The sequence below is a fragment of the Lycium barbarum genome, chromosome 4 (assembly GCF_019175385.1).
Source record: "Lycium barbarum isolate Lr01 chromosome 4, ASM1917538v2, whole genome shotgun sequence".
Taxonomy (NCBI): Eukaryota; Viridiplantae; Streptophyta; class Magnoliopsida; order Solanales; family Solanaceae; genus Lycium; species Lycium barbarum.
Window position 1 is genome coordinate 15,329,211 of NC_083340.1, and position 11,939 is coordinate 15,341,149.

The 11,939-nt window shown below is 35.9% G+C and overlaps 2 protein-coding genes across 2 annotated transcripts; both read left to right on the plus strand.

Annotated features, from left to right (window-relative positions):
• The first annotated feature begins 1,140 nt into the window (after positions 1-1,140).
• Positions 1,141-3,233, plus strand: LOC132638227 (lysine-specific demethylase JMJ29-like). The gene is made up of 4 exons (XM_060355182.1): positions 1,141-1,812; positions 1,901-2,042; positions 2,309-2,372; positions 2,449-3,233. The coding sequence occupies exons 1-4, from the start codon at positions 1,723-1,725 to the stop codon at positions 2,759-2,761; spliced, it is 609 nt and encodes a 202-aa protein (XP_060211165.1). The 5' UTR covers positions 1,141-1,722; the 3' UTR covers positions 2,762-3,233.
• Positions 3,234-3,379: 146 nt separating this feature from the next.
• LOC132637195 (mitogen-activated protein kinase kinase kinase 20-like) lies at positions 3,380-4,421 on the plus strand. The gene has a single exon (XM_060354324.1). It carries the CDS (start codon positions 3,450-3,452, stop codon positions 4,419-4,421), a length of 972 nt encoding a protein of 323 aa, XP_060210307.1. The 5' UTR covers positions 3,380-3,449.
• Positions 4,422-11,939: the final 7,518 nt, after the last annotated feature.

The window sequence follows — 11,939 nt, forward strand, 5'->3', positions numbered from 1 at the left end:
TATCGATCTCTTTGCGTAACTCCTGTAATCTCGTGTTATGGTCACCCATTTTCACAGGTCGAAGAGCAGACTGCTCTGATACCAATGATGTGAACTCAAAGAAAAACAGAAAGAAAGATGGAGTATTCTAAGGAACAGTTCTGGTGTTCCTGAACAAATACCCAATAGAGAGAAAATGAGAGAACAATGAATTCAGTTTGTTGATTTATGACTTCACCAGTGTGTACAAATGTATCCCAAACTCAGTCTTTATAATCAAGTAAGGACTGAACAGAATTTGGGAGGGAAATTCAGTTGCTAACTAACTCTGGGAACTGTTAACTGTCTAACTAATTCCCATGTGCTGTGCACATGACTATACTCTAACTACTTTAACTACTTGACAACTAATTAACAGTGAATTACATGGAATTATTAGTAAAACTCATTTGTGATCATAACATTTTCAGTCTTTTTTTGAAGAGAAATAAGTTCTTCATCATTCATGGAAGAGTTGTCTACTTTATTTGGATTCTTCTCATTTAACACATAAGAAACATTGAGAAGACTTAAGTAGAAAATTATTTTACCCTTCCATCTCTTAAAATGAGTACCGTTGAACCGAAATGGCTTGTTAAGATCTCCTACTTTGACATCCGCCGATTTTTCAATTGTAGCCATTTGAATCTCCTTAAAATTGTTGGTGATATTGCAATGAAATTACAATTACAATTGAAAAATAAAAATGAAGAAATAAAATTTCTTCGGCTGAGGCGCGGGTATCTCGCTCTCTTTAAAGAGATTCAAGCCCACTGCAGCAAATTTACTGGTCCAGCAGTAATCTTTCTGACTTGTCTCCTCCAGGATACAACAGCCCGAACACGTCGTATAACTCAACAAACTCTGGACAAGATGTTGAGTCCAAAGCTCCACCAAAGAAGAACACCTTCCTTCAACTAATAAACTCTTTTATTTTTACTTTCCTCACTTTTATGAATTCTCCAAAGGATATATATTTTCCTCTCTACTCTCACAAGTTAAGGATTGGTAACTTATTTTTTTTCTTCTTGTATCTAAATTGGTGGATAATAATTCATCCTTATATAATGGATGAAAAGGTATAGTAGTCACATTTTTTTTACCACAAAAACGTGAGAAACATTTGTACCAAATTTGTATCTTTGTGGCTGCTACCAATGTGAAAAACATTGGTTGCTACCATGTGAAATGTATGGTCAAAGGAAGAAGAAAAATACTTTGAATAATATTAAAATGTTCAAAAGACACTTACAATCTGTAATCTGGTTAGAGATGAAAAAATAGTGCTCTTTTAGAGGAGGTAAAGAGGCTCAACAAATTCCAGTTTTCTCTTGCACACAAGTAACATTGAGACGGGCAACTTTTGGACAGTAAATTAGGTTTTGCTTTCTCCTGTCTCATATATTGTTTTTGCACTTGGTACAGAACAGCCACCCCGTTACGCCATAAAAGGATTTCTTGACATGTTCAACAGATGTGAAGGGTTTATGTAGCATCTTGCTTTGATGAATTAACATATTTATATGATCAATTTCAATCCAAGGCCTAGTTTAACTCTGTTAATAATTTTCCTTTACCCAGCCATTTTTAGCTTAGATACCTGTTAAAATTGAGTAATAAGACCTCCTTCTATCATGTTAATTGTTACATGTATAAAATATATATAATTTGTTTTCTATTTGTCCTCCATGTAGGTACCCCGGGATGTCTGAGGAGGACTTCCTAAAAGCTTGCCCTGTATGTCGTAACATTTGCAACTGCATAGCATGCTTGCGGTTAGATGGGTTAGCTAAAGTAGGATTCTTTCAATTCTTCTCTTTGTCTAATGCTCTAAAAACATTTAGTTATAGCAAATTGAGTGGTACCCTTGTTTGCAATACAGCATTTGATGTATGTAGAAGTGAAGTTCGGTGATGAAGAAAAACTCGAGTACGCTAAGCACATTGTACAAGCACTTTTGCCTGCTTTGGAACAATTTAATACCGAACAAATGATTGAAAAGCAGATTGAATATCAGATTCAAGGTATGAAATCTCTCTATTTGATGGTAAGATAGATTTATAAAGAGGTTGCGTCATTTAATAGGTTTTCATATACTGTTGGTAATACAAAATGTTGATGCGAGTGAGTGACTCAATGTGATTTGGCATATGCTGGCAGCATTTGGTGACTTAAGTTGAATTGTTTTCACTTTCCCTTTTTTAGATAAAAAGGCTGGTGATATGTGCATTTTATTCAATGACAAGAAAAAGATTGATTCATTGAGTACCATTTTTCTTTCTTTGGGCAGCATTGCCAGATTCAAAGGTTAATATACAAAAAGCAAAATATGAGAAGGATGAGCGCATTTATTGGTGAGCATTCACATTTACCTTAGACTGCAATTAGTTGATAAGTTCACTGAACACTGAATGTCACTGTTATTTGCAGCAACTATTGCAATGCTTTTATTGTTGATTTTCACCGGAGTTGTTCTATCTGTTCCTATGAACTTTGCCTTACTTGTTGCAAAGACTTAAGGTATGGCAACCTGCAAGCAGATGCATTCGAAGTGAGGATGCAGTATATTGACTATGGACCAGGTTATTTGCATGGTAAAGGTTGCAGCATAACTTCTTCAGCTAAGAACGGAACTACTGAAGCTAAAATAAGGGATCAAACAAAGGTGGTAATGGCATCTAAATGGAAACCCAAAGAAGATGGTACTATTCCTTGCCCACCCAAAATATATGGGAGGCTGTAAGGAACCTTAAATTTGAGACGTATATTTTTTGAGAATTGGATATCACAGCTGTTACTGAAAGCTAAAGAAATAGCAGAAAAATGTAAATTGAAGGAAATGCACAATGATTCAGAACTGCGCTTCTCCTGTTCAAAATCTAAGGGTGCAAATGGTGGCAAGCTACGTAAAGCAGCTGCTAGAGAAAATTCTGATTATAACTATGTATTCTGTCCAGCAGTTGTGGATACTCGGCGTGCAAATTTTACTCAGTAAATATTTCGGTAATATTCATTAAAATCTTTTGAGGTAACTTTTTTAACTACAATTAGTATACCATCTTTCCCTCAAAATAACAATAATAATAACAATGAAAGTAATAATACCGTTAACTAATCCTATCTAAATTATCATAGTTAAATTAACCCTTAGGTAAATAAAAATTGTATCAAGATTTAACTAGGGAAAAGTTAGATTAATGCCCAAGAAATTTAATTAGTGCATTTAGGAAATTACCCTCTCCATGTCAAATATGGATTGTCTTTTGGAAATAAGAAGTTGCCAAAAAACAATGCGGTGGCTAGTTTAGGAAACCTTCTCCAGATCAAATAAGGATTGGAGGATTTACTATAAGAAAGCAGCTACCGTTTGTTATTTTTCAGTCATTCAATTACAAAGTAATTAAGAAGAAAGTGAAAAGAGAAATATAATTATGGAGTGGAAGAAGCTTTACGTTCTTGGTGCGGGCTCTTATGGAAAAGTGTATTATGCTGTGAAGATCGATTCTTTTTCATTATCTGCTTCAGTTGCTGCTGTTAAATGCGCAGATATCAACCGTTCAATTTCACTTCAACAAGAAGCGCAAATCTTGACAACTCTAAATGGTTGTCCTCACGTTGTCCAGTTCTTTGGAGCAGACATAAGCATCGACGACAATAATATCCCAACTTACAATCTGTTTCTTGAATATGCATGTGGTGGATCGCTGCACGATTTGATCAATTCAAAGAGAGGAATAACAAAGATGTCTGAATTGGAAGTAGGTTGCTATGCTTATCAACTCTTGAAGGGTATTCAACATGTTCATAAGAAAGGGTGGGTTCATTGCGATATTAAACCCGCTAATGTTTTGGTTTTCGATAATGCTAATATTAATGAACGTGGTGGGATGCACAAGTTGAAGTTGGCCGACTTTGGATTGTCATTAAGAGTTGGTGATGGAATGGCATATATGACTGGAAGGACGTTGAGCAATCGGGGGACTCTTCTTTACGCGCCCCCAGAATCTTTGACGCATGGTTTTCATTCCAAAGCTTATGATATATGGTCGCTAGGGTGCACTGTGGCAGAGATGATGACTGGGAATCGCGTTTGGATTTATCGCAACAGTACTAAAGATTTGCAGTGGCAGATTATGAATGAAGACCCTATAATTCCAAATAATGTTTCTGAGATTGCTAGAGATTTTTTGTACAAGTGTTTCATAAAGGACCCTCGAAGAAGATGGACGTCCGAACAACTACTCCAACATCCTTTTATTCAGAGATCTTTATGCACTTCGACTAATTCGATGCCTGAAACTCAAGGCAGGACAGCAAGGGTTAATACTTTTGGTTGCCAAGTTCCCCTTCCCGAGAAGGACTTCATCAGTTTACTCTTCGAAAGTAGTTTAAGGATACAATGAAGCGAATAAGATTGCTAAAGCACTTATTGACTGCTGATGATGTATTACTATTATTTTACAGAACACAATTTTTCTGTAATACTACTTGGATATAGAGTTTCTTTCGATTAATAGTGTGTAATAGTTGCTTGCTACTAACTAGATTTAATTACGTTCTTTCTTTCTTTCTTTCTTTCTTTCTGATTAACTAAATTTAGTTATGCTGGGAAGAAAATGTTGTTACCTACGTTTCTGAAAACTTTAACTGAACGACGAGACACTGAATGAGCAGTAACCTTAGTGCTTTGCAGGTGGAATGATTATCGTTTGATCCAGCGTTGCGTGTGTGTGTTAAAGAACAAAATAGATTCCGAATTCCTAAATTAATATTTCTCTGAGGATAGTGCGTTAATATTTCAATAGGACTCAATACTGTGAAATATGCACTGGCTGTGGTTAATTGTGTATGATTAATTCAATTTCACACCGATGAAGGAGTATCTCTTTACAACTATAAATTTTGCCTTCGCAAAAAAGAAAGTACTAGGATCAATTGCAGATGTGTGTCTAAATCTGCCCAAAAGGAAAACATCGAACCACGGTTTAAACTGAAACATGTCCAATGAAAAAACTACTCTTAATGGAAGAACTGGAAATTAATTATCACCCAAACATTATTTAGTCCAAGAAAGTACTACGGTTGCTGCAAGCACGACTAAACGAACTCTGCATCTGAAATTCTGTTCTTCTTCATGGCCAACAAACTCATTTCCATAGGGGCCTGTTACAAGTAGATAATTGAGATTCATTGATCAGAATATATAGAACATAAATCAATCTATTTCCTATTTGAACATTATAAAATTTATTGCATATTAGTATTAAAAAGGAGAGTATAAATTTACTGGCTTGTGATTAGGTTGACAAAGAAGGCTTATTTATCCCTATGCCCACTGTCCAGACTGTTGCAATACATATTCCTTTCTGCTGCCAGAAAATGTTCATTCCATTCTAACTACGTCTTAATCCCATTTTAGTTATGTTGCTATTAGCAAGGACAGTATAAATTTCCTAGCTCGTCGTTAGCTTACCGCCCTTACATACATACTTCTGTCTGCTTCCAGATAACGTTCATTTCCATTACAACTACGTCTCAATCATATTCTGGTTCGGATCAGTTATATGAATCCTCTATATATAACTAGGCTGAACCAAGAGAGCTTAGAGAAAAAGCAAGAGTAATAAAAGTGCTTAGTGAAGTAAATTCCCTTTGAAAACCATTGCACATTGGCTGCTTACTGAGCAGTTAATCATAAATATAACTATTACTGTGCCAAATTACTAAAACGACTGATAAATATAGTCTTGACCCCATTTTCTGGGACAGTGTTTGATCACTTACTCGTGTTAAGCAAAGAATTTTATAACAAAACATTTCCCCCTTCCTATTGACAAATTCAATTTGTCAAAAGGTAAAAGAAACAACATCCAGGATCTAAGTTGTTCACATTTTCATGTTCGTTCAAAATCCAAATTCATCTAGTGAAATTTATATGCTTATTACTCAAATCACAAAATCTAGTAAAACTTAATATATATAAGCTCAAACCAATGGGACAAAAAGTCAGATAATAAGTTAATTTTGTATACGGTTAAAATATTACATTACACGTGGCGTGGGGGTGGAGTAGACTCATGGCAAATGAGAGCGAACAATCACATATTTCATGATAGAATCCGAAGGCAATAATTTCGTGTGAACCCGGTGAAAATATTACATTACCCGTGGCGTGGGGTGGAGTAGACACATGGCAAATGAGAGTGAACGATAACATATTTCATGATAGAACCCGAAGACAATAATTTCGTGTGAACCCGAAGTAAAGATTACAGAGCAATTCCCACAGATTATTTATGATCATCAGGCGTTACACAACCGTGCAAATATATAGCTAAACGTTACGCTTCTACAATTAAGTAGCATTTACTGATACAATTATTAATTATGAGACACAATTTACAACTTGTTGTTGATGATTATCACGTATAAAAGGAACCCAATATCATTGGTAGAGGACGCCCAATTCTAGCTTAACAATTCACATTTATACTTACAGACAAATTATATTTCTTCTGTCCACTTATTGTATTTCATAGTGTTCTTTAAGGCTGAGTGTTCATCAGGAGTTGTCTTCACCGAAGGAATTCCTCTGAGCTCATACGGCCCAGGATTATTTTATTACATTTTTATCTTATAATTACTTGATTTCATTACTTGTCGTTTGCAATCATTCTAATCGATGACAAATCAATTCACGTATCCTTTAAACCACTAAATAAATTAAATGGTACTCCCTCCATTCCATAATAAGTGACTCTTTTAGCTCATGCACACCCTTTAAGAAATTACTTACTCCTAAAAAAATTTTACTTACCCCTAATTAATGCTTAGAAAAAGAAAAGTTATTTAATGATTGTTGATTATAAATAAGGGCAACTTTGGAAGAATAGGATTAATTTCTTCTTGAAATCCTAAAGTGTCACTTATTTTAAAACTAAATAAAAAGCCTAAAAGGTTACTTAATATGGAATGGAGGGAGTACCTTTTTAGGGGAAAGAAATTTCACTAAGTTAAGTGACTTTTCGTGAAATTTACTCGGGAATAGGATCCTGGACTGGATACATACTTCACTCTATATGTGATTTTGCAAGTTTTGTTTATTAAATCCCATTGATGTATCAACACCTATTCAAATAAGATAAACCCATTTATTGGATTTTCATAAAACAAGTTAAATGAAAGAAGGTCAAACATAATATTATCTCCGTCCCACTTTGATACTATTTGATTTGGCGCAAAGTTTAAGAAAGAAAGGGATACTTTTAAAATTTGTGGTCTAAAGTAAATCTTAGATATTTGTGTGGTTATAAATCATTTCATTAAGAGTAAAAAGATGAATTTTAAATTTAAGTTATCCTAATTATAAAAATGTGACATTCTTTTTGTGACTGATTAAAAAGAAAAGAATGACACATAGATTGGAATAGAGAGAGTACACATTAATAGGTGCACATATTCATACATTACTAAATACACATCTACTTTCGTATAGATTCCAGTGTATATGTTGTTTACCCCGAATTTAGCTAATCAATTGAATTTGTAGGTGAGGTATAGGATATGTGGATAAACTTTAATCTATTTTGATTTTTCGTGGAATATATGTATATTATCATGTGCAATGGCTTGTATATATGAATATATGCTTTAATAACTTGACCAAATATGTTGCTATGGATGATCAAGTAAATGATGTTAGAAGAGTAAGCTAAAGACAATAAAATTCCACTGATTCGGGCCAAAGAAAATAATATTGCTATATATTACAATGCTCTAGATACCAAAAAGCTAACCCTTAAAAGTAGGAAAATGACTCCTTGTCACGACCCAACCCCGTAGGCCGTGACTAGTGCCCGATCTGGGCACCCGAACCCATCTATCAAATATTATCTCAAATTCTATCAACTCATTCTAGTATATGGTGGAAGCCGACAAGGCTTTATTTCAGATTTAAGTAATTTCCAGAAAAATTTCGGCAGAGTTTCCTTTGTTTTACGGACTATCCAATATACCCTGCACGCAGAAAATACCAACAAAAGCCACACAGGGCTAACCAAGCAAAATATAAACATATGCGGACCGGCCGCCTCGGCGTATAGGATCGCCCAAACAACATATGCGGACCGGCCGCCTCGGCGTATGGGATCGCCCAAACGACATGTACATACATCCATACAGAAAGACCCTAACCCACAAACACGTCCACAGACCTCTAAACAGACCGACAGAATCATATGGCGGGACAGGGCCCCGCCGTGCCCCTGAACAAATACATATATACATAGCGAACAAATGTATACCAAAATGTGTGCTCTGAAATGAGAAGAGCACTCCAAACAGCAGAAGAGGGTGTCCTAAATGGGTAGATCACCAAACTGTGCGTCTGTACCTGCGGGCATGAAACGCAGCCCCCGAAGAAAGGGGGTCAGTACGAAATATGTACTGAGTATGCAAAGCAGAATATACAGAAAGCAAATCTGAGACATAAACGAAATGGAAGTACCAAACATAAGTGCAAATCCAACATATCAAAATTTGCTTACTTTCAAAAATATGTAAGTAATGCATAGGGTACAGAAGAATATGGTCGCCCACCCGTCGATGGCGCCATAACACAGCATAACACCAGAAAGTTTCAAATCTCCGTATCCCCGTCACATATCACATCACAACATAACGCCATACACAGCATAACACCAAATATAGGTGGAACCCGACCCTCTTTTGCGAGTAGCTCGGTGAACCATAAACACAGCATAACTCCGGAGTATATCAAAATGCGCACGACAACAGAACCGGCCCGGGACTCGGCGAAAGGAATAACAGAATGCACGAGTAGAGTCGTGAGTAGTCATATGCATAAAATCATTATCATAAATTCAAACATAAGTAAAATGATCATATTTGAAATCGGAATAATAATCATACCAAATTCTTTCAAAGATTCTCTGAATTACATAAAGGAAAGTCGCGGGACCCACAGACGGGTATTTACCCAAGTCGGGCCCGCCTATGGAAAACATACGTATCATACATAATGCAAACTTTTATAAAAATATTGGAGCAATCCGAGCATTTATGTGAAATGTATGGCATTCAGAAATTTCGAAGTTCTTTAAAGTGAAACCTTTTTGCGCAAAGTTCGGAAAGCGATTATTTCAAATACATAAAGGTTCATATTTCATCAAATCATACATAAGAGTGCCAAGGAACATATACGGATCATAACATGCTCGGATTTAGAATCATAGGATTTCCCTAATGGCTCGTAATCTAGCCTATCCAAAACTAAGGCATGCCAAAAGAAGGAAGGTTGGAGCTTTACATACCTTTTGCGTTTAGTCGTATTATACTTGTACTTGCTGCCCAATGGTACTTATCCTATATCAAGATATCAAGAGTTACAATTAGTCTACAACGGAATTTCATACGTATTTTGACGCTCACAATCCCTTTCTAACATTTAAACGACGTTTCGTTCGCATTCAAACCAACTAGTGCTACAAGCTAACATTGCTAATCATTCTTTCATATATCAATCCAAACTTGTTTAACATGACTTAGGGGACATAACAAAATCAGCCCCATATGCACTACCTACACCATTGTTATCATTCTTTCTCTTTACATCCATGGAGTACAACAACCACAACAACAAAGTGATTAATACACTAATTCCTTATGTTTATCCAGCCCCTTTTTCAATGTTAGACCAGCCATCATGAACAGCCCAGACTCCAGCAAATACACTACATATATTGTACATAATCATAACTACAATCCCTGCATTTCGACTCAATAAGAGCAGCCACGAAAATTACAACAAACAGCCCCCCAAATGTCACCAAAAACAACCACGAAATTTATAACAAGCAGCCCCAAAACAGCCACAAAATTCATCACAAAACAGCCATGAAATTCATCACAAAACAGCCACGAAATTCATTACATAACAGCCCCAAAACAGCCCTTATTTACCACATAACAATGACCGATAATCTCACGAACATCTAAGAATATACCAAGCAGATCGACACACTTCGCATACGATATTTTCTACGCTTCTTTCCTCCAAGTTTGATGATTCACATCAACAACAACACAGCAACAACATCAACCTCTATATGCAAGAAAACTATCGTACATTACAACAAGTTCTAAAACAGCCCATCCATTATAACACCACAATACAAATCTTAACTATCCTTAGTTCTCCAATTCCTCAAGAACAGCCCCTAACTACGATTTAACCATAATAATGACAACCTCAAATAGCCATATAATCGCATGAGATTTTCCACCAAAAACCTTATCAAAACAGCCCACAACAACAACAACATCGACTATTATATGCAAGGAAACTGCTCTAATTTCACAACAAGTTCTAACATGATTTAAACTTTCCTTTCACCTTTTACACATAATCCATAAATTAATAACAACAACCATCCATGTACAAGAAATTCCTTCAATTTCGTTTCAATAGCAAACCCAAAACAGTCCATCAACACTACAACATCGAAATACAATTTTCGACCTTTATTCCACAAAATTACAAACACATGGAATCAAGTGTAATTTTTACCATTGACAACAGCCCCTATACATGTTAATAACCATATTTCCAGCCCTTCAACATAAACAAATTATCTACAAATATCATACCATAATTATGACAACACTAATCAAACTCAACCCAATTAAAACAACTCCAAATCTGCCCACTTTTAATGCCAACTTTAATCAAACAGTTTTTCTTACTTCCAACTTCACATAATACAACTTAATAGATCCATTACAACATCATTAACTCCAATCTTATAACAAAAAACCGAAATCTTACCTCAAATTAAATTAGGACACTTTAGAAGCTTAAGTTGTTCCAAAAAAAATCTGCCATGGCCGTGAGTTGTCATAACTGTTGTAATCCTTGTTTTCTTCCTCTAATTGGACTTGGAAATCATCAACTTAATTGTGTAGAAGGGGGGAAGAAGAGGAGCAAGCCGTGAGCTTCCTGAAGCTACTGCCATGTCCATGGCCGTGTAGCTCTCTCCCTCTTTCTTTAGTTCACTTTGTGGAGAAGATGAGTGCCTCTCTCTAGATTTTCAGATTTGTGGTTGAAGAGGAAATCCCCCTCTCTCTCTAAATTTCGAATTTAATGAGTATTGGAAGTGTGAGTCATCCACTAAGACCTCACATGTTGTCTCATCTCTCTAAATTTTCAGATTTGGGAATGAAGTGTGGAAGATGACAATGTGATGAATGAATTATTTTAGTCATCAAAGTGTTGTTTATGGGCAGCATAATGCTCCCACACGTGCCCACTATAGAATGTCTTCAAGATCAGATTTTTTTTTTTGTTATAATGCTTGGTGGAGCCCACTTAATACACTAATTAGCCTAATTAATCCTTAATCCCCACGAATATTTCTACACTAACTGCAATTAATTAACAAGTCGTGCACTTATTAAAATCGGGGATTAAAAGTCTTTGTCTCATATCGCAAAGTAATCTTGTCCTTGAATTTATGTCCATTAGCTCACAAATAATCCAATGTACAAAATTACGGGATATAACACTCCTATTTATAGTTTTGCCTTATGGGCCTTGCATACAACATAAAGCCTTTTTAGAATAAAGTAAACCCTAAAAGGATAAGGTTGGGTCGTACGGTCTGACACTCGTACGGTTATCGGTACAATGTGACAGAACTATGTTGACGCGTGGCAATTTCGTAATTGATTAACCGGACTAATGGCCACGATCAACTTGGTCATGGAAAAACCGGACCAACGGCCACGATCAACTTGGTCATAGAGAAACCGGACTGGCTATGATGCGGAGTTTGGTCCGGAGATATTGGACCAAACAGATTTGCTTCACTTTTCTCAGGTCAGCCGCAGCCGGTGCAATTTCA

Coding starts and splice junctions, on each gene's coding strand:
- LOC132638227 (XM_060355182.1), top strand. CDS start 1,723: ATGTCTGAGGAGGACTTCCTAAAAGCTTGCCCTGTATGTCGTAACATT. Junction 1,813..1,900: donor GGTTAGATGGGTTAGCTAAA/GTAGGATTCTTT, acceptor TTTGCAATACAG/CATTTGATGTATGTAGAAGT. Junction 2,043..2,308: donor GATTGAATATCAGATTCAAG/GTATGAAATCTC, acceptor TTCTTTGGGCAG/CATTGCCAGATTCAAAGGTT.
- LOC132637195 (XM_060354324.1), top strand. CDS start 3,450: ATGGAGTGGAAGAAGCTTTACGTTCTTGGTGCGGGCTCTTATGGAAAA.